This window comes from Kogia breviceps, chromosome X (assembly GCF_026419965.1).
Source record: "Kogia breviceps isolate mKogBre1 chromosome X, mKogBre1 haplotype 1, whole genome shotgun sequence".
In the NCBI taxonomy this organism is placed as follows: Eukaryota; Metazoa; Chordata; class Mammalia; order Artiodactyla; family Physeteridae; genus Kogia; species Kogia breviceps.
This window is the reverse complement of record NC_081330.1, coordinates 99,288,653-99,309,727: the sequence shown is the minus strand read 5'-3', so window position 1 is coordinate 99,309,727 and position 21,075 is coordinate 99,288,653. Positions and strand designations below refer to the sequence as shown.

General features: G+C 39.3%; 1 protein-coding gene across 3 annotated transcripts in view; it reads right to left on the bottom strand.

The window, feature by feature from the left end:
* Nucleotides 1–20,381, bottom strand: part of MED14 (mediator complex subunit 14) — a 73,732-nt gene extending 53,351 nt beyond the window's left edge. Inside the window, exons 1-10 of one of the 3 annotated variants that reach the window (XM_059050709.2) lie at nt 19,916–20,381; nt 15,309–15,335; nt 11,399–11,504; nt 6,127–6,300; nt 5,320–5,449; nt 4,719–4,847; nt 4,296–4,403; nt 3,633–3,765; nt 2,737–2,887; nt 2,184–2,295 (exon numbers count right to left, since the gene is read on the bottom strand). In XM_059050709.2, the coding sequence (XP_058906692.1) occupies nt 2,184–2,295; nt 2,737–2,887; nt 3,633–3,765; nt 4,296–4,403; nt 4,719–4,847; nt 5,320–5,449; nt 6,127–6,300; nt 11,399–11,504; nt 15,309–15,335; nt 19,916–20,130 (1,285 nt within the window). In that variant the 5' untranslated portion in view covers nt 20,131–20,381. The remainder of the gene's footprint in view (nt 1–2,183; nt 2,296–2,736; nt 2,888–3,632; nt 3,766–4,295; nt 4,404–4,718; nt 4,848–5,319; nt 5,450–6,126; nt 6,301–11,398; nt 11,505–15,308; nt 15,336–19,915) is intronic. The other 2 variants (XM_059050710.2, XM_059050711.2) reach the window with 2 other exon arrangements.
* Between the last annotated feature and the right edge of the window lie 694 nt (nt 20,382–21,075).

The following is a 21,075-nucleotide window of genomic DNA, read 5'->3' as shown; positions in this document are numbered from 1 at the left end:
CATGTCCCCTGCATCGGCAGGCGGACTCCCAACCACTGTGCCACCAGGGAAGCCCGAGAGAAAATACTTTGATGTACATCTCTGAACATATTTTATGGCTGCCGATGTCCGTATTTTTCTTTACAGAAAATAAAATATATAAGGCCTTAAGCATTTAAAGGCAACAGGTTTTAATGGAGTGTATCCAGAACAGAGAAACTTATGAAGGGAGAATTAAAGGCCGTGCAAAATGACTGGGCTGCATGCACACTTCTTCCTGCAGCAGGAATATATACAAATATCCTTTCATTTCTCCCTATCTATTTACTGAGGACAAGATGAGGAGGTACCAATAGACAATAATATAAAGTGGGAAGACTGAAGAGAAGCAACTAAGCCCAATTAGGAATGGCTGTGTGTGGTTCACAGCTTCTGAACTGACCTCGAGACCCCAAATCCGGCACTGACAAAGCACAACCCGAGGGAGAGCACCCTGGCTTCCTAGAGTCAGGTGATGCGGAGAAGGGGATGCAGGGCAAGTTACCTTTAGTGCCTTGAACTGCCTTTTAAAAATTTCTCTCCCAGAGTCCTGCCTACCCTCTCTTGAGACATTCCCACCCCCCATCTCCCACCCTCAAGAAACCACACACTGCCCCCTGGGCTGTCTAAAACCTGCTATCTGTGCACTCCCCTAGCCCTTCCTTGAAATGCTCCATTCTCCCGAGCTACTCATTTCCTCGGCTTATTCTAGTGAGGAGTTGGAAGAAAAGCCAGCTAATTAAGGGTAATTGCACTAAGGGGTTCGCAGAACAGACTATGGTCCCTGGTCCCAGCAAAGGATCTGACTAAAGCATGCTTTCCCATCACAAAAGAGATCAAGTAAGACTACATAGAGTATAAATGTATGAACGTGAATTTAAAAAACCAGTTAAAGCATATGTCCTAAAATGGTGGGTCAGCAGACCTTTTCCTACAGCAGTCCTTGTTTCCAGAATTGTTTTGATTAAAGCAGGGCTGAGGGGGCAAACCCCACATGCAGGAACCTCCCTCTCCTTCAAAACAGTCTCCAAAGCACCTTTCTCTAACACCGAGGACTCAACAGACTCGTAGGGCTTGAAAACCACGACTGTAGCACACTCCCACTACAGTAAGAGATCCAGGAAGAGCCTGGACTAACATCCTCAAATTACAGATGAGGAGAATGGGGTCCAAAGAATTTAAGTGACTTGTTCAAGAGCAGAAGAGCAGCCGAACCCACATCTTCTGGCTACTCAAGCAGTGACATCTCTACAAAATGCTGCTAAAGAAAAATCTTCGCAACTTACATGAACAACACGCAAAACTATTCCTAGGTAAACAAACGTTCAGTCCATTTTTCAAAGTAATTTAAATATCACCCAGGCAATCATACTGAGTTGTTTTTACTTACTAAGACTTGTCTACAGATGATACTAAAGTAAACCAGAGCCTATCAAAAGATCATAAACCCCAATTTTCTACAATCCCAATGACATTTTAGAATTTTACTATTTTGAAAAATTAGAAATAATTAAAATTAGAAAAATTAAGATTGCAAAAATACTGTGGGCACCAGATAATCACAGCCAAAAACAACTGGGGTAGGAACAGTAAATATGATCATTGTGATACTGTGAAACTATATTCCTAGAATGAAAGCACTTACTTTTTAAATGACTGACCGTCCCCATACGCTCTGAATATACCAGGTAATTAGAAGATTTTTCACTATGTGTGCATATCTGTATTTCTTATTTTGAACCCTGTTAATGTATTAACAACTCGAAAACATTTTTTAAAAGACAAGGGATATATTTTGCTTCATTCAAACAGGAATTATTTCATAAATACATTATAAATATTTGCAAAGCTGCCTTAACCTTTTAGAAGAAAAAACAAAAGAAGATTCATATTAAAATGTTAAAATAGCTTCTATTTCCATAGGAAAGAAAAGTTTTAAGGAGAGTTGATATACATACATTTCAAAAATAAGGTCAAGCTAAATGAAAAAGAAGAAAGTAAGGGGAAAATTAAGACAAGCTTGGTAGATCACAAATTAAAATACAGCCTCTACAACAAAATCAGTATAACAGGAAAAAAATCATTAAGAAAGACCCTTCAGAAAATAAAAGTGGATACTAATTTAAACAAAAGAAAGACAGTAATGCCAATTTAAAAGAACCTACAATTTTCATTGGCATTGAAGCCTCTAAGAATGGCCTTCAGTTCCTGGAGCTTCTGATGAGCTCGTGCATGGACACTGTCAATCAGGAGTTTTTCTATTGATAAATGATCAATCTGCATAAACGAGAATAGAATTGTATGTGCAATTTAAACATTTTTACTTTAAAAGCCTGAAAGTAGATTACTGTGCTCCAAGATACTTCCTTTTAGAATCACAATGATTAAGTGTTAACCAGTAAAAGAAAGCAAACTTAAAATTAAAAAAATAAATTTAAACAGTATTGATAACTTAAAGGCTACAGTTAACATTCTGGCAACTATAGATCTTATCTAAACTACAGAATTTGAAATAACATCTTAAAAATTATATTAGATGTTAAAACAACCACAACAAATGTACAAGCATAACATTCATTTAAAACAAGTTTCATAAAGGGTTTTAGGAACAATTAGGTATTTTAAAGGATTTGTGCTAAAAGTTTAAGTATAAATGGTAAGTTATATTACTATATTCATTTAATCAAACCAATATTGAAATATATTGAGTTCTTTTACCTTCATGGCTCTTTCTACTAATTTGGAATCAGAAGCTGGCAAAGGAGGATCATGAAAAATCTGTAAAGGCTTGGAGACATCATTCTCATCAATTTTAATTGTAACTTTGTGAACAGATGCTGTCCCTGTTTTTCTTCCAAGAACCTGTTGACTAAAGAGAAAAAAGAAATATTAAGAATTTTTTCCAACAGTCTGTTAACTTCTGGAATAAAAGAGAGACAGTCTATTGTGCACCTTATCCAGAGCCCAGAACATGGCAGGTCCTCACTGTTTGTTGAGGGAATACTAATATTGGGAAGACAGCTATTCTGTAATCCAACACAATATGATTTACTACATTAAAAAAAAACACAGACACAGAATTTAAAAATAGAACACATGCACACACAAAAAGGCCAAAACAATCTTTAAGTGGTGTCTATTCACCTCTTGATTCCTTTATAGAAAATGGGAATCAGCAAAGTTCAAATAGGGAATAGAGGATTGTAAAACAGCCTGATACTGATTTTCCCCAAAAAACTTCCCCAAACATTTTTAAAAGGTGCAATTCAAAATATAACACTGATAAGCAAGGATTTTTTAAAAATGATACCTGATAATCTAACCTAATGGTCTTTTAGCAATCTGGTATGAAGCCAGAGTAATCTAATCTTTAAGAATAGTAAGTTTTAGTACAAATAGATAAATGTCTACATATTTAAAATATGCCATGTTCTAAGAAAGGTGTCAATTATGGATGTCCTATGTGGTTTATATACCATAGGACTTTACCATACAAAATCATGTTGCTAGAGGTGCACAGAGGTATATGGTAAATCAGATGTATGAGAGAAAGAGAAAAACAAAAAGAGTATTTACAGTCATTGCATGACCCCACCAAAATCAACTTTACTTACTTCCAAACTGAGAGGGAGAGGCACTTTCCTGCATGATACCTTTCCACCTGTACGAGGTCTCCCCACCGCTCTCGGATTAACATTAGAGTTTGGGAATGTAGCACTTCTAACTGAAGTGATAAGCAGAAAGAATCTGATGGATCTTGTTAAGCAAATCTAATATATTACTACAACAGCCAGTGAAGTATAAGCAAACTTCATTTAACAAATGCTCTATTCCCCAAAAGTTGGCTATTATACTTCTCCAATGACTTATACAAAAAGTGTTGGAATTTGTGACATAATTTTAGAAAAAGGTTTTGTATTTAATTTTGAACGAATATAAACAAAACGTAAGGTCCAGGTTGCCCCTTAATTCATCATAGTTTAGAGAATATGGGTAGACCAAATGTTACTATTTTTTCTCTTCAAATAGTACTATTTCTACCTCATCATTTAAAATTTTTACCTGCAAAGTCAATAGTAAAATTAAAAATTTCATTTTTTATAGACATATCACTATTCTTTACACTGGCCAGTTCCCCAGCTCCCGTTTCCACCCAAAAAGGGTGACAGGGAGAGTTCAAGCTGCTCTAGTTCAGGACTAGGGGCAGATGGAAATTGTGTGTGTGTTGGGGGACACAAATTCTTTACAAATACAGGGCTCAAATTTCAGAAGGATACGCAGGCAGTTGTACATGTCCTGAAGAGGTTTCTCATCAGCAAAGAGCCTAGACTGTACCAACTGATGGATAAAGTTGATCTGCATACTATGAACCAAGGCTCGCCCATCTTCCATTGGCAGGAGAGAAGAAGGTGGTTAATCAGAAAAGTGTACAGATTGTGTCACAGACCAACTAAGGAAGAGTATACTTACTAACGATGAGTTTAAAAAAAAGAACTGAAATTATCTATGAAAACTAGAGAGTATACTAGAGAAACACTGAAACTTCTGTGGTCAGTAGGCAGTTACGATTATCATAAAATCTGCATCAGATTACAGGGTAAATTGCTAAACACATGTACTATTCTGCAAGAATGTTTCAATAATATAACACTAAACATTTAAATCAATACATATGATTTAAATCATTATTTATGATTTACCTCCTGTTTCCTTATCCTCAACTAGAATTTCTAGCTTGAGAAGACGCCAGGGAACATCAGGGTCATCTCCCATCACAGTCAAGGTGGCTTCAAATTCTCCTTCAACTCGAAACTTCACTCGGCCATTTGCTTTTAGAAGAAGAAGAAGAAGGTCTACTTTGCTAGAAAAAAAAGCAGCTTCCCGCTAACCTAGAACTTTCAGTCTTGCTCACGAGAAATTTTAAATAGACTGAAGAATCTTTCATAAGTGTTCAGACAATTCACTGGTTCCTGCATAAACAGTAGCCAGCTTCCAGGTCATCAAGAAACCAAAGGCAACTCTTCTAACATCAAGGAACAATATTTTCTTGAGGCTCAACTCTAGGACCTAGTCTCTCCTCCAGCCCCAGGTAATCTTGCCCACTCCTCAGCTTCAAATATCAGCACTGTATTTCCAGGTACTAAAGGGAAATGATATGGCACAAGTTACGGATTCAAACACCACCAAAATTGTAGGTCAAGACTTCATAAGGATATTTTAAAAGATAATATAAAACCCCAAAAGCTGTTTGAAAAATATTCTAATGAGTCAATTCTTTAAAAATGTATTTCAGGTACATACCAACTGTAAGATTTGCTAACTGAGGAGGAAGATCTGTGGTTACAAGCCGATGTCTAAGAATCTGGTTCAGCTGGTGAAGTGTAGCTTGTTTCTCAATTTTGGTAATTGGGTCTGGAGGAATAATTTTATCCTACAAAAAAGTTTAAGTGATCTAAAAATAATGTACAAAGAGACATAATTTTTACCTGCGCCTGTTCTAATACAGTATTTTCTTACTTTACCCAAGAGAACCTCAACACTCATTTCTGCAGTCTACATCCAATAATAGTGACCATTACTATCATGCATTAGAGTGTCAATGATTCCACCAGTCACCCAGCTAAGACGGTAATGCAACACGATCTTCTTCATGTTCTATTTATGAAACCAACTTAATGACACCAGATGACTTTCACCACTTCTTAGAAGTATAAAATACAACAACACCAAGTGAGTAAACAACTACCACAACAACAAATTTTTAAAAACACTTCCAAAAAGGAACTAGCGTGCCGTATTTTCACATCTGAAATAGATGTTATGTTACCTTCATAACTTAACAATAACTTAACAATAACAATTCTGTTCACCCTCACCTAAATAAATAAATAAACTCATTTTGATAGCTACTCACATTCTGGCTCCAATTTATTTCAAACCCGCCCCCCCCCAAATTTTAATTATAGAGAAAAAAGCAAACTACATGAAATATTTATTTAAAAAATACAGAACAGTTTTTTGTTTTGGCTGGGCTACTTATTAATATTGTAGAATCCAATGCCAAAGTCTTCAACTTTTGAGGGTGGGCTGGGGTAGGAATGCACTTACCCTAATGCAGGTTGGCAGCCGTGGGTAAGACCCAGTAGTCAGTACATCAATAGCATATGGGATGGCAAAACTAGGCAGGCGTGCATGGACCAGAGCATCTCTAGCTAATGAGGCCAGGCGATCAGCAGTATCCACAAACAGGATGGCTTGCTGATCTAAGAAGCTCGAGATCATCTTCAAGGCAAAGGGTAAATGTATTACGCTTCCTTGAAAACTAGCCACTTTTCACATCAAATATCATTTACTGATTCCAAAGTAAACTCTGAGAGGAATTAATATAGTTTTTCCATATTTCAAAATATGTCATCAAAAAATTTTCCAGTAATTTGAGGAAGGAAGAAATATTTTTAAAAACCAGTGATTTTCTATCAATTTAAATAAAAGGTTTCCTGATTCGTTTCTCCATCTTTAACATTACACATACATATGACAAGTTAGGAAAAATAAATAGAATAAAATGCTTTTTCTCTTACAGACTTCTAGAGTTGACTGGTAATAAAGGAGACATAAAAGCATGGTCTCCTGGACCCAGACTGCCTTGGTCTCAATTTTAATTCTGCAACTCACTAGCCCTATAACCTTGGGCAAGTTGCGTAAATCCCTCTTTGCCTCAGTTTTTTCAATATAAAATGGAGATGATTTCCTCCCCCTCATAAGGTTGTTCGAGGATTAAGAGTTTATGCATATGAAACCTTTAGAACAGTGCCTAGAACATATAAAACACACAGTAAACATTGTCCATTATGAGATCTAGGCCAACTTCACGCCCAATACAGAAATCCTTTCCATCAGTTCTCTACCCAATGCATTTCACAAGTGTGCCTAAACTAGTAGAGGTCATCATGAAGCTGAAAACTACTTCCTTTCTGGAGCAATACTTAAAGTCTTTCACATCCTTCAAACACGGGAAGCCCACTCTGTCTTCAAGCTGAACATTCCAAATTCCTGACTCACCATCCCCATTCCACTGCCTGAAAATGTTCCAGTTTATCAGTGATCAACTTAAAATATGGTATCCAGAATTAATAACACATCACGCACACACAATGCCCTACATTTTCTCAGTATTCCCACACTTATTTTATTATCTGATTTTCACGACTCTAGGAAATAGACAAAACAAGATAATTACTATTATCTTAGAGATGGGAAAATTGAAGCAGTGGTTTAGACACTTGCTCAAAGATAGTGAATAATCAGAGAAGCTGGAACCAAAAAATGTTTTTTCTAACTCTTAGTTAGACCAGCACAGCCCCGCAGAAGTGCTACCTTCCATGACTAGTAAAATGGAGTTCTATTAACACCACCAACACTAACTTCTTATCAGCAGCCAAGACACCGCTAACACACAGCAAGCTTGACGTTAACTAAAAGGCCTTTGATCTTCTGTGCATGAATCTCTATCAAGCAAGGTCCCCTTTCCCACCCTGAACCTAAAGCATGACTGTACTCTGATTTTTAACATATTTGAATCCTGCTTCTCTCAACTTCTGTATAGGTTTTTACTCAGATTTAGGTCATCCCAAGTCTCCATTTACTCAAGACACCGTAAAAATGCTTAGGCCAAAGAATACTAAAGATTTCCATCCAGGGCTTCCCTGGTGGCGCAGTGGTTGAGAGTCCGCCTGCCGATGCAGGAGACACGGGTTCGTGCCCTGGTCCGGGAAGATCCCACATGCCGCGGAGCGACTGAGCCCGTGAGCCGTGGCCGCTGGGCCTGTGCATCCGGAGCCTGTGCTCCGCAACGGGAGAGGCCACAACAGTGAGAGGCCCGCATACCGCAAAAAAAAAAAAAAAAAAAAAAAAAAAAAAAAATTTCCATCCAGGAAGATGTGCATCAACCTTAGTGGGGTGCCACGGTTCATCAAGCCTACATCACTCCACCTTAAATGTAGGTTATTAATGAAACTCTCTAAACTACCTTGCTCAACTCAAAATAAACTAGCTCCAGCTATATTTCTTTGACTTAGAAATCAAATTAATAAAGATAAAAGTTTAGTTTTGAGTTACTTATTAGTGAATCCATATACGTCCCTAATAATCACGTTCTTTTTAAATTTTTAGGTACACACATACCAACTGTTGATATGATTAATACCAATCTCCTTTAAAATTTAACTGAGCACCAAACACATACTTCTCTAAGGAAAATATACAAATGGCCAAAAGCACATGAAAAGACGTTCAACATCACCAGTCATCAGAGAAATGCAAACAAAAAACACAGCAAAGTGCCACTTCACACCTACCAGGATGGCCAGAATCAAAATGTCAGACAATAACAAGTGTTGGCATGGAGCAATTAGAACCCTCTTACATTGCTGGTGGGAATGTAAAATAGTATAGCCATTTTGGAAAACAGTCTGGCAGTTCCTCAAATGATTATTAAATATACAGTTACCGTATGACTCAGCCATTCCACTCCTAGGTATATACTCAAGAGAAATGAAAACACATGTCCACAGAGAAACTTGTATATGAATGTTTATAGCAATATTATTCATAATAGCCAAAAACTGGAAAACAACCTACAAGTCCATTAACTGATGAATGGATAAACAAAATGTAGTAGATCCATACAATTCAGCTATAAAAATGAAGTACTGACACATGTACAGTACAAGTACAACATGGATGACCCCTGAAAACATCATGCTAAATGACAGAAGCCAATCACAAAAAACCATATATTATGATTCCATTTATATGAAATGTTCAGAATAGGCATATTTATAGAGACAGCAGAGGTTGCTTAGGGCTGGGGGGTACTTGGGGTGATAGTTAAAGGGTAATGATTTTCTTCTTGAGGTGATGAAAATGTTCTAAAATTGACTACTAATGGTTGCACATATCTGTGAATATAATAAAAACCACTGAATTGTACACTTTATTATTACTATTTTTTTTTTGGCCACACCGCATGGCATGCGGGATCTTAGTTCCTTGACCAGGGATTGAACCCGTGCCCCCTGCGGTGGAAGCACGGAGTCCTAACCACTGGACCACCAAGGAATTCCAAGAATTGTACACTTTAAATGGATAGATTGTATGGTATGTGAATTACATCTCAAAATTGCTTTTAAAAAAGCTCAAGGAGGAGAGAGATATTTTTTCTTTTTCTTAGCTAAAACATTATCCAGACTGCTTTACCATTAGTTAGACTTCTATAAACCGTGTATTTATACACTCAGCTAAACACTTTATATGTCTGGCATGGCTAAAGATCATTATCTATTAAGAACCTCTAATGAGTCTAGTTAAATAATCATTAGGTTGAGAACACAAGTGTCAAAACGTGAATAATCCTCTAATTCTCCAGCTGCTGGACTTTATCCCTGACAAAAACACATCTCTGTATCTATATTCACAAAACAAAAATACCAAAACTTTATGTATAAAGTTCAGTATGAGACTTTATTCAGAATGTGACTTACTAGAACAGCCAATTCAAAAAACTACATAGGAAAATACTATGAATTAATGAAAGATAAATACAATACGGCTCAATATCAAAACCAAGAGTTTTGGATTTTGCTTGATATTATTTTAATGACATACAGCTCAGTAGTATCAAACAGGTAATTTAAATACCCATGGTATAATTAGGGATTTAAAACTAGATTTGAAAAATCAAATAATTGGATTTTATATACTTCAGGAATACTTAACTCTTCACTGAAAGTCTGAATATCTTTAGGAAAAGATTACCTCAAATTAACTAATTACTGAAAAGAAACCTTAGGCTTTTCAGAAATACTATACCATGCTTCTTCATTTTGGCCAAAATAGATTCATTAGACTTGGTGCCCAAATTTGCAAAACAATGAAACGAATTGTAAACTTTCTGGTAAATAAGCTTGGAATAAGCCTGTTTATTAATATTTATAATAAAAACTATCCTTTGAATGATGACAACATGAATAAAATGACTTTTTCCCCCATAAAGAAAATTCAATATATGGTACAAAATATCCTCCCCCTTTGATCAATGTTATATAAAAGGATGATACCAGCTTACTCCTAGAGACAAAAGATCTGGGGCTAGAAATGTGTCTTCTTTTAACTTTCAAAAAATATATTATTCTAGAATTTTAAACTCTCAACTTTTTGAAACCTCTTTTTTCCTTTTCCTTTAGCAATTTTCACATAAGCTTTCTTTCTAATGATAAGGGAACCTAGTGAAACTGAGGATAGCAAATGCACTGGGCTAAAATTGAGGGGAGATGTCAGAAAATCATATGCAGAAACACACTGTGTTGTAGATTTCTTTCTAAAGGGAAATTTTATGGAATATGCAAACTCCAATAGATTTGCAAATGTAAAGTTACTATAAAAATATTTCAACTTATCTTGTCAGGGTGCAAAAAATAAATTATGGTAGATAAATAAATGCTCTCATTATTTTAAGATTTTATTCATTTTATTATAATTACTCTACCCTTTCCAATATGAACTCCATTCTCCTCATTTTGTGTCTCATCTGTTAACACCATATCATCCTCCCCAAGTTATAAGCTCAATAGGCTAACACAAGATCCCTACTGATGTTTCTCCTCCTTAACATTTCTTGAACATAGCTTAAAACTTTTGTGGGGGGTAGGGGGTGCATATTTTAGAATCTTTGGTACATTTCACTACAGGTCACTCCTTTGAATTCAAAAGAATGACTAAACAGTCAAAAGACCATGAGCTTCCTGAGGGCAGGGACTATGCCTTATTCAAGTCTATCCACCATGCCTTATGCCCTGTGTGCAATAAAGGGTTAGAGAATGTACAGATGAAAAAACAAAGGGACAGATAAGTGCCATCATCAGCTCTGTGGCCTTGAAAGAGCCATTTAACTTCTAGGAACCTTATTTCCTCACCTGTAAAATAAGAAGAGAATAATGACTCTGCCATTCTCAAACGGTTGTCAAGAAATCAATAGGCAAATTTAGGGAATACTTTGCAAACTCTAAGGATGCATACGAATGTAAGCTATAACCATTTTCCCCCTTTAGGTCCAGTCTCATATTTAATGTCTTCTAGCATAATGACATCTCCAGATATGGCCTACTCTTTTTTCTGATTAGGTGTCCATAAACAAATACTAAGTTTCTACGGATATATACTATACATTATCATACAGAAATAATGATTACTCACATAAGTAATGTATCTCAAAACATATCAGCAGATATAAATTAGAGCTAAAATTTAAAACTATGCCTATTACAAGTTAACATTCCAAAAAAGTTATTTTATATAAAATAAAGTCAAAAGTTTAACTCACCGCACATTTTTCCACTTTGCCAGCATTATTAGCCCATTTTACTAAAGCTAATAATCGAACAAAGAGTTGGCGTGTCCGGCTAGCAAACTGCACTATTTCTATTTTCCTTTAAAAGAAAACAAAACAACTCTTAATGAACCAACAAATTTGAAGGAGTATTTCACAATTTATTATATCTCAGTTAAAATATGAATCAGTCTTTGTTTACAACCATTACAATGAAATGAACCACCTAAAATATTTATCTAAATATGAATTATTGTCACATTTTGTATACCACCTGCATATACTTCATTTTCTACCTCAGAGTAACATCTCCAATAGAATGCTTAAGCAATGAATCACATTTTCAAATTAATTTTATACTGCAATAAAAGTTGTTTACTAAAATATACTAAAATCACAAATATAAAATTATTATATAGAAGTTAACTGGGTCACAAAGGGGACCAAATTATGGTTTGAAGTTGAAATTATGAATTACGAATTAGTAACCTTTCTGGTAAGAGAAAGGAAGTGAAATAGCTCTTTACCAAAACTTGAAACTGTATTATTTCTATAAAGGCAAAGGCCCATTTCCCATCTTGCACGAGCATAATTTATAAAATTGAATAAAGAGCTTAACTATGTAACTCTTTACCAAACTAATTTCAATAACAAAGTACTAAAAATAAAAGCTAGAAGGTCTATCCATATCTATTTTTATGCTATACCCACTACAATTCTTTTTCTCCCCATATTCATCAGTATTTTTATCATCTCATAAAGGCTTAAAAGCTTTACTAAAAGCTTTACGTTGTCAATCAGCGTGTTAGCTAGAGCTCTCAACTTCGTGTCAGCTACAAAACTGATAATCATACCTTTCATGGTTTACCTTACGACACACAAAAAAATATTCGACAGGGGCTTCCCTGGTGGCGCAGTGGTTGAGCGTCCGCCTGCCGATGCAGGGGACGCGGGTTCGTGCCCCGGTCCGGGAAGATCCCACGTGCCGCGGAGCGGCTGGGCCCGTGAGCCGTGGCCGCTGAGCCTGTGCGTCCGGAGCCTGTGCCCCGCAACGGGAGAGGCCATGGCAGTGAGAGGCCCGCGTACCGCAAAAAAAAAAAAAAAAAAAAAAAAAAATCGACAGGCCAGGACTGATGAGAGGCCCCAGCAAGACACCAACCTCCCTCCAAGTGGACTCTGACATATTAATCTTGTTACAGCTGTTCACTGACCTGTAGATCCAACCCACACCTCTGTATCTCACCAACAGCAATACCATGATGCAATGCACCAAAATGAAAGTTTTTGCTGAAGCATAATCCTAACTGAGGACCACAGACTCTAGCTCCTATTGAGAGCATACGTAGCCCATAAACAACCTGGAAAACTTCCTTAAGGTTCAGCCTGCAATATGATTCTTGGTAGTAGAAAGAGAAGAATCAAGGACACTGATACAATTATGACTCTTTGCCAGGGTCTGTGAAGGATCCTCAGAGATAAAACAAGCAGAGAGCATCACAGGCAAAACTGGAACACAGAGAAATGTTAAATGTACACTAAGATCTGGCAGTCACCTCAGTACTAGGAGCCTCAGTGCTGTCATTCTAACTCAGCAACAGCTTACAGAGGATGTGAGGTCTCTTCTCTCACAGAGTAAACATATTTGTATATTACTAATTCCGTTGCCAGAGGAGCTCCTCTACTGGAAAGGAGACATCCCCCTTTGTAAACCATTTTAATATGGTTTTTTCTTGACACCACTCTGTCTCAGGTGATAGGCAGCATGAGTTGGTTTTCCAAGGCCCAGCTTCCCTTCCTACCCCAGAATGCACAGAACAAATCCTGATTTTCTTTTTTTTTTCCCAAATGAATGCATTGTGGGTATTTTTTTATTTTTGACTGGTGTCAATTTTTTTAACATCTTTATTGGAATATAATTGCTTTACAATGGTGTGTTAGTTTCTGCTTTATAACAAAGTGAACCAGCTATATATATACATATATCCCCATCTCTCTTCCCTCTTGCATCTCCCACCCTCCCTATCCCATCCCTCTAGGTGGTCACAAAGCACTGAGCTGATCTCCCTGTGCTATGTGGCTGCTTCCCACTAGCTATCTATTTTACATTTGGTAGTGTATATATGCCCATGCCACTCTCTCACTTCGTCCCAGCTTAACCTTCCCCCTCCCCTTGTCCTCAAGTCCATTCTCTAAGTCTGCGTCTTTATTTCTATCCTGCCCCTAGGTCCTTCAGAACCTTTTTTTTTTTTAAGATTCCATATATATGTGTTAGCATATGGTATTTGTTTTTCTCTTTCTGACTTACTTCACTCTGTATGACAGACTCTAGGTCCATCCACCTCACTACAAATAACTCAATTTCGCTTCTTTTTATGGCTGAGTAATATTCCATTGTATATATGTACCACATCTTCTTTATCCATTCATCTGTTGATGGACATTTAGGTTGCTTCCATGTCCTGGCTATTGTAAACAGAACTGCAGTGAACATTGTGGTACATGACTCTTTTTAAATTATGGTTTTCTCAGGGTATATGCCCAGTAGTGGGATTACTGGGTCGTATGGTAGTTCTATTTGTAGTTTTTTAAGGAACCTCCATACTGTTCTCCATAGTGGTTGTATCAATTTCATTCCCAATAACGGTTCAAGAGGGTTCCCTTTTCTCCACACCCTCTCCAGCATTTATTGTTTCTAGATTTTTTGATGATGCCTGTTCTGACTGGTGTGAGATGATACCTCATTGTAGTTTTGATTTGCATTTCTCTAATAATTAATGATGTTGAGCATCCTTTCATGTGTTTGTTAGCAATCTGTATATCTTCTTTGGAGAAATGTCTATTTAGGTCTTCTGCCCGTTTTTTGATTGGGTTGTTTTTTTTGATATTGAGCTGCGTGAGCTGCTTCTAAATTTTGGAGATTAATCCTTTGCCAGTTGCTTCATTTGCAAATATTTTCTCCCATTCTGAGGGTTGTCTTTTCATCTTGTTTATGGTTTCCTTTGCTGTGCAAAAGCTTTTAAGTTTCATTAGGTCCCATCTGTTTATTTTTGTTCAAATCCTGATTTTCATTTCCTTCCTTTAAAACGGTCCAGCCAAACCATAATACAGGTATGCTTCAATTGTTTCTTCCACTTCTATCCTTTCGATCTATGTCTAATTCTCCCAGAAAGGTCATTGGGGGTAGGGAGTGGAGCGTAGTCACTAATAAATGCTAAAATCCGCCCTAGTGACTTGATATTTTTTAAAAAAAACATCAACCAAGGAGCATAAGTAGCTCCAAAGATAGAGTCAAGTAGCCTAACTGTAGCCACAGTTTAAATCTCCATCACCTCATTTCTTTGAAACCTTAATTTATCTTGTTCCTTTGGACTATGGAAACATACTAGTGTTTAGTAATGTCTTAAGCCCCAAACTCCAACTGAACCAAAATTCTCTTAACTATAAAACAGCAATAGCAGTAGACAAATGTCCACTCTCCATAGATATCTAATAGCATCATTGCAGCAAATGATAAATTAGCAGCAAGCTTTCTAAAGTCAGTCTCTTACTCAGCTTTCTCCATTTAGGTCTGTATTTTCTACATCTTCCTACCCCTTCAGGCACTTGACCTGGTCAGTGATTCAATAAAGATTTCTAGAAGAGAAGGTCCAGAGCTGGCCTCATACCAAGAATTGTCAAGGATGAGGAAATTATATTTCCCAGGGCTCCTTAAACAAATGGTGTGAAGTCACCCTAGGCTCTCTGTGCCTAGGTTCCTGGTCCACAACTCTACGACCCATACCTACACATACCCCCCCCCCCCGCCCCACCACTTTCTCTCTCAGTCACACACACACACAGACACACACACATACTCATAGATATATCAACACAGACACAGATTTAAGGTTTTTTTCATACTCACCTTTCCACATCAGATTTCCTTGGCAGTCTAAGAAGAAAAAAAAGAAACTGACTAAATACATGCATACCTTCATCAAAATATGAAAATGGTCTTTACCTTGACTTATTAAATACCTTAGTATTTCAGAAAAACTGGATAAATAGACACTACAGGTTTGTGTGGCTCCCTACTCTTTTTTATTTTATGAGTTTCCGGAAATATAGCTACAAAGGAAAAACAAAGGAACATTTCTCTCCATTCAAAGTGCTTCAAAAGATACTGCATGAACCTCAAACATTTAAAAAGACCAAGTCTTACCTTAGCACATTACATCATAGAGAGTCAGAGAAAATATTCGTTTAAGACCAAAATGATCATGGATGCAAGGTACTACTTAGTTGCCAGCCTCCCCATATTCAATGGAACCTTGCTTCCAAGCACTAATCCCTCCATGTTTTGTTATGGTGGGCAAAACTAGAAGCTAGGCACACAAAAGGGCCAGTGTCAGCCAAGGGATGTACAGTAATTATGATGTTGCTTGGTTAGATGCAAATGATTACTTTTAAACAGCTCCAGTGAGATTTTGATCTCTTTTTTGCTAGTTCTCCAGTACAAAAGCCAGCAACCAATGTCACCATTTTCCCTGAAATGATACCATTTAACACTCTCACATCCACCGATGCTTAGAAAGGTCCTGATTTGTTTCCTGAATCACCACATTCTGTAAACCTTTATCCTATGGTCCAAGATTCAACAGCCTGAACTCTAAAGCTTCCCCTACATCTAATAGGCTCTTGAAGAACACACACTGAGCCGCTTAGACCCTCTTCCCCACCGACATGCCACAGGTGCAGAAAAACTAAAACCACCGCCAGAGATTCGAGGTACAAGGAAAGGAAACTATTAAAATGAGCTCTGACTTAGAGTTACCTACAATTCTTCGGGTAGACAATGGGATGGAAGCTCAAGTTATGATCCAAGTGATACAAGAAACTAGGTAGGAGCTAGAAGGGCCAGCAGATCAGAGGATGAAGCAAAAATTAAGGCCTTATTATAAGACTGCAAGTAAAAGCAGCTACTGGGAAGTTCCTATACCTGTGAAAGATCCGGAAAACACTCCTTGAGAAGACTCCCCTGTCCTCAAGAGAGGGAGAGAATGAGAACCATGGATGCTTGTATGTGAGAGAGGGAGAAAAACAGAAGAGTAGAGACTTGGGGGTAGAAAGAATAGTAATCATTGTTCTAGTCACACACACACACACACACACACACACACACACCCCAGACCCTGAAAGGATCATCTCTTGCCAGAGGTGGTGTCATTTCAGGGACAAAAGCTAGGCTTTGCTGCCTACATCCCTTCCCCCCACAATTCCCCAATCTATTTAAAATTCCTTTATGGATGACAAATCCACCACTTGGGGCAAAAACCAACCCTAAAGGGCAAATCTTTGGAAGAAGTCACAGAAACCTTGTTTACACGAAAGCGTTTTAAGACAAGCTTACATGACTGAGATCCTAGCATTTTCTGATTTTAATTAAAAGAGGTTTTTAAAAGGAAGAACCTAAGTCTCTAAAAATCACAGCAGAATGTAAACTCTAAGATGAAAGCATGCATTACATGAGTCGAGGGAGGAAATGAACAAGCAAAAGGAAAAAATATAGAAATCTGGGGCCAAAAACAAACCACCTTTTTTACTTTCAATAGTCCACAGACAAGCATCAAATGTGGCAGAAATAAGACTCAAAGTATACCTTGAACACTGGTTTTATATCAATACATTAATCCTGGCAGTTTTTACCTGGAACAAGGAAAAATACATGATTTAGGAACTTCCAAGGTAGATTCCTAAACCAATTTTGGTTACCACAAATCAAAAGAGAAAAAAGTTATTTTATATACCTATGTATCAAGAGCAACAGTGAATTTTCCCCTTAAATTCTCCAGAGCTACAATGACAGGTGCCCTGACTTAGAACAGTTATTGTTCTAAGCCCTGGGGAAGGTAGCAAACAACTCAAAATCCCTGTCCTCATAGAACTTCCAGTGAGGAGGAGACAACAAACAATAAGTGCTGTAGAAAAACAAAGCAGTGAGTAAGAAGGACAGGTTGAAGGGGCAGAATACTTCTCATGGGTGATCACCAAGAAGTCTTTCTGATAAGTTACGTCTGAACAAAGACCTAAAGGAAATGTGAAAGCAAGCCACACAGATTTCTGGGAGAAGAGCAAAGGCTTTAAGGTGGAGTGTGCCTGACCCTATCAAGAAAGATCAATAAGAACAGCGTGGCTGAAACAGAAGAAGCAAGGAGAGTATTAGAAATGAAGTTAAAGAGGTAAGGGAGAGAAGACACATCATGTAGGATATTAAAGGTAGACCACAGTCTTGGTTTGCTCAAGATAGTCCCGGTTTATGCCTGTCGTCCTGCCATTGTTATTAATAGCACCACCTTTCATGCTCAAAAGTGTGCTGACTTGGACCATAAATTTTATGGTCACTCTCTATATAGGTGACTATAAAAAGTTTTTACTCTAAGTGAGATGGGGAACCACGGGAAAGTTGTGAGCAAATAAGTTTTAAAAGGATCATCCTGGCTATTTTATGGAGGAAAAACCGTAGAGGGGCAAGGGTAGCAGCAGAGGCCCCAGTTAGCAGACTACTGCAGTAACATGAGCAAAGGATTAACACTTGATGGAAACGTTGAAAAGTGGTCAGATTCTGAAGTCAGAGATGACAAGACTTGCTAATGTACTGAGTGTGGGATTGGAAGAAAGAGGAGCCAAGAATTACTCCAAAATTTCTGGCCGAAGCATCAAGAGGAAGAATGGAGATACTACTTAGTGAGATAGGAAAGTTTTGGGGGGATCGAATGGGATCAGGAGTTTGGTTCTGGACTTGGTCCACTGAAATGCCCATTAGGTACTTAAACGTAGGCACCTGGATATAGAGTCTGCAGCTCAGTGGAGACGCCTGTGCTGGAGAAATAAGTATGGGAATCATCAACCTATAAAGGGTGCAGGATGAAGTATAAAACTATATACTGGGGCTTCCCCGGTGGCGCAGTGGTTGAGAGTCCGCCTGCCGATGCAGGGGACGCGGGTTCGTGCCCCGGTCCGGAAGGATCCCACGTGCCGCGGAGCGGCTGGGCCCGTGAGCCATGGCCGCTGAGCCTGCGCGTCCGGAGCCTGTGCTCCGCAACGCGAGAGGCCACGGCAGTGAGAGGCACGCATACCGCAAAAAAAAAAAAAAAAAAAAAAAAAAACACAAAGTAGATACTTAGTCTACAGCAATAGAAAAAATGTTTCTCTTTTCATAATTAAGTCCTGAAACAGTAACAACACAATTCAAAGAAGTTCTACAAATGCCCTATGGAGAAACAAATTATACAAATTACACAACCACTGATAGCGGCAGTTTTCAACAGTTTCCCATAGCTCTACATAGGACGGGTACATGATATTTTCTCAAGGATACTCAAATTCTTATGAAATCCAACAACTTATGGTGCAGAGAAGTACGTTATCACAATAATCCCTCATCATGACAGCCATTTAAGTTTCTCATTACACGGGCGCGGGTGGGGGGGGGGCTTCTTTCTGTAAAGTACAGTACATCAAAATTCTCAGAATGATGTTTTACAGGAATAAGTGGAGCTTATTCTAATTCTTTAAGTCATCTGCAAAAAAATATTTTAACAGTCTGTAGCAACAGATTACTGTGACACTGCACAGCCTAATAGCTACATACTCATGTATTTCAACTGAATACACTGATCTGGAGCCTACCAATAGATAAAAGATAAAAACGAATCTAGATGACAACTAGTAATTCTTACTTTTTCTGAAAATGAATTTTAAAATGTAAAACAGTAATTCAAATATATATACCCCTAAATTTTAGTTTCTTTTCTTCACACACCTGAAAATCTTTACAGTGTATTCTGATCCTATTCTAAAGAGATTAACACCCTAATCATGTCCCAAGGCATTTCACCCGGTAACTTGGTGATTTATAAACTCCGTTCATACCCCAAGAAACAATAACAGCAGGCTAGTTACAAAAAAGTCTTTACTTAAACTAAATGCGTTGACTTCAATCTCAAACGTTCCAGAAAAACAAACAAACTTGGAATCCAAAATTTTGCATTATTTTATATACATCTCCTGAGTTCAAACTTTGTCAGAAGTAATTACAACTTACATTTAAAATGTACCGTAAGAAGCTGTAAAACAATTTCTCATCTTTGGGATTTTTTTTTTTTTTTTTTGAAACTCGAATAGTATGTATTCCTAAACCGTAATCTTGGGGTCTGGGCTAGAAAGCTTCCAACCAATAAATCAATACGGTTCAGCTGGCAAATCGAGCAAATTCCAAAGACTGGCTTTTCAGGGAAAGTCTAACAACGTGCGTAATTCACAAGTCTCGGCTGCTTCATCTCCAGAAAGACCCCAAATGCAAAGCTTCTCCTCCACCTCCGCTGGATCCCAAGAGTTCAAAAATTCTAGACTAAAGCAGCCCAGCAAAGAGGAGAAAGCAGCAGCCTTTGGGGCAGAAGGAGGTGCGAACCTCTCAGCCGGCTGGGCGGGAAGGGGGGGCTGGGGAGCAGGCGTGGATTTCGCGGCACTTACAGGTCAGTCAGCACCATGAGCTCCGAGTAGGCCCGGTGCAGCAGAAATTCGATGAGGGTGCTTAGCCGGTAGCCAGGGCTAGCCGCCGCCGCAGCGGCCGCCGCCACGGCAGCTCCCGGAGGAGGAGGCGCCGGGGCTGACGCCGGGCCGCCGCTGCCCCCGCCGCCGCCTCCGGGCGGGACCAGCTGGTGGTTCTCCAGCTGCACTGGGGCCATGGCGGCGCAGGGCCGGGCTTGGCGCAGCGGCACAAGATGCGGCCCTCGAGCCTCCCTCCCGGGCGCTCGATCACCGCGCCGAAGTGGGCGCGGGCGGAGTCGCCGCCGCCGCCGCCTACTACCGCCAGGCCGCCTCTGAACAGGAAGCCGTGCGCCGGCCACGGAGGCCCGCCCCCATCTAGCGACAAGCCCGCCGGCTCCTGGGACAGGAGCAAGGGGCGGGGGGGAGGGGGAGGGCGGGGAAGCGGGGCGGGCGCCTCAGAGAAGCTGATCCCCCGCAACCGATCAGAGGCAGCTCCGTCAGGCAGCCGCAGCATCCATGTTGACGGCCCAAAGCGGAAGTTGTTAGGCAGAACGGAAAGGGAGCCAAAGGGGGACTTCCGACAGCAACCTGTGCCTTTTCTCCCGGCTGTCGGGCACCCGGACGCTGGGGGGCGCGTGGGAGTGGGGTGGGGTCGGCGCGCTGGCGGGAAAAGCGGAAACGGGGGCCGCGCGCCGCCGGAAGTGGGTGTAAGGACGGGGCCGGTGTCCTCACCGCAAACGTCAGCAGTTGCCCCGCCCTTGCCCTCTCCGCCCTCCGAGATTTAAAAGGCTCCAATTTGCGCTGAGGTGTCGATCAACGCTTCCCTGGTGGGTGCAACACGACCGGGAGGCCACCCCATCCCAGATGTTTGTGACTTGTGGTTCTGGACTCGTAAAGAAATTGTTGCGGCTGCGTGTTTCTGACTTCTCAGATCTTTGCCCCGCCCACAGTCTGCCCATGCGCCTCTCATGGGATAGAAGACGTTTCAGTCATTTTTTTTTTTTAAACTGTGGGAAAAGATTCGAGAAAATCTGATTAGGGGTAGGAGCAGGGCCACTGGCAGAATAACTTCACTTTAACGGAGTTGAATATATGCTGAGTTCTTTACCGACCCCCAAATCCTGGCAGTTCTACCACGGAAA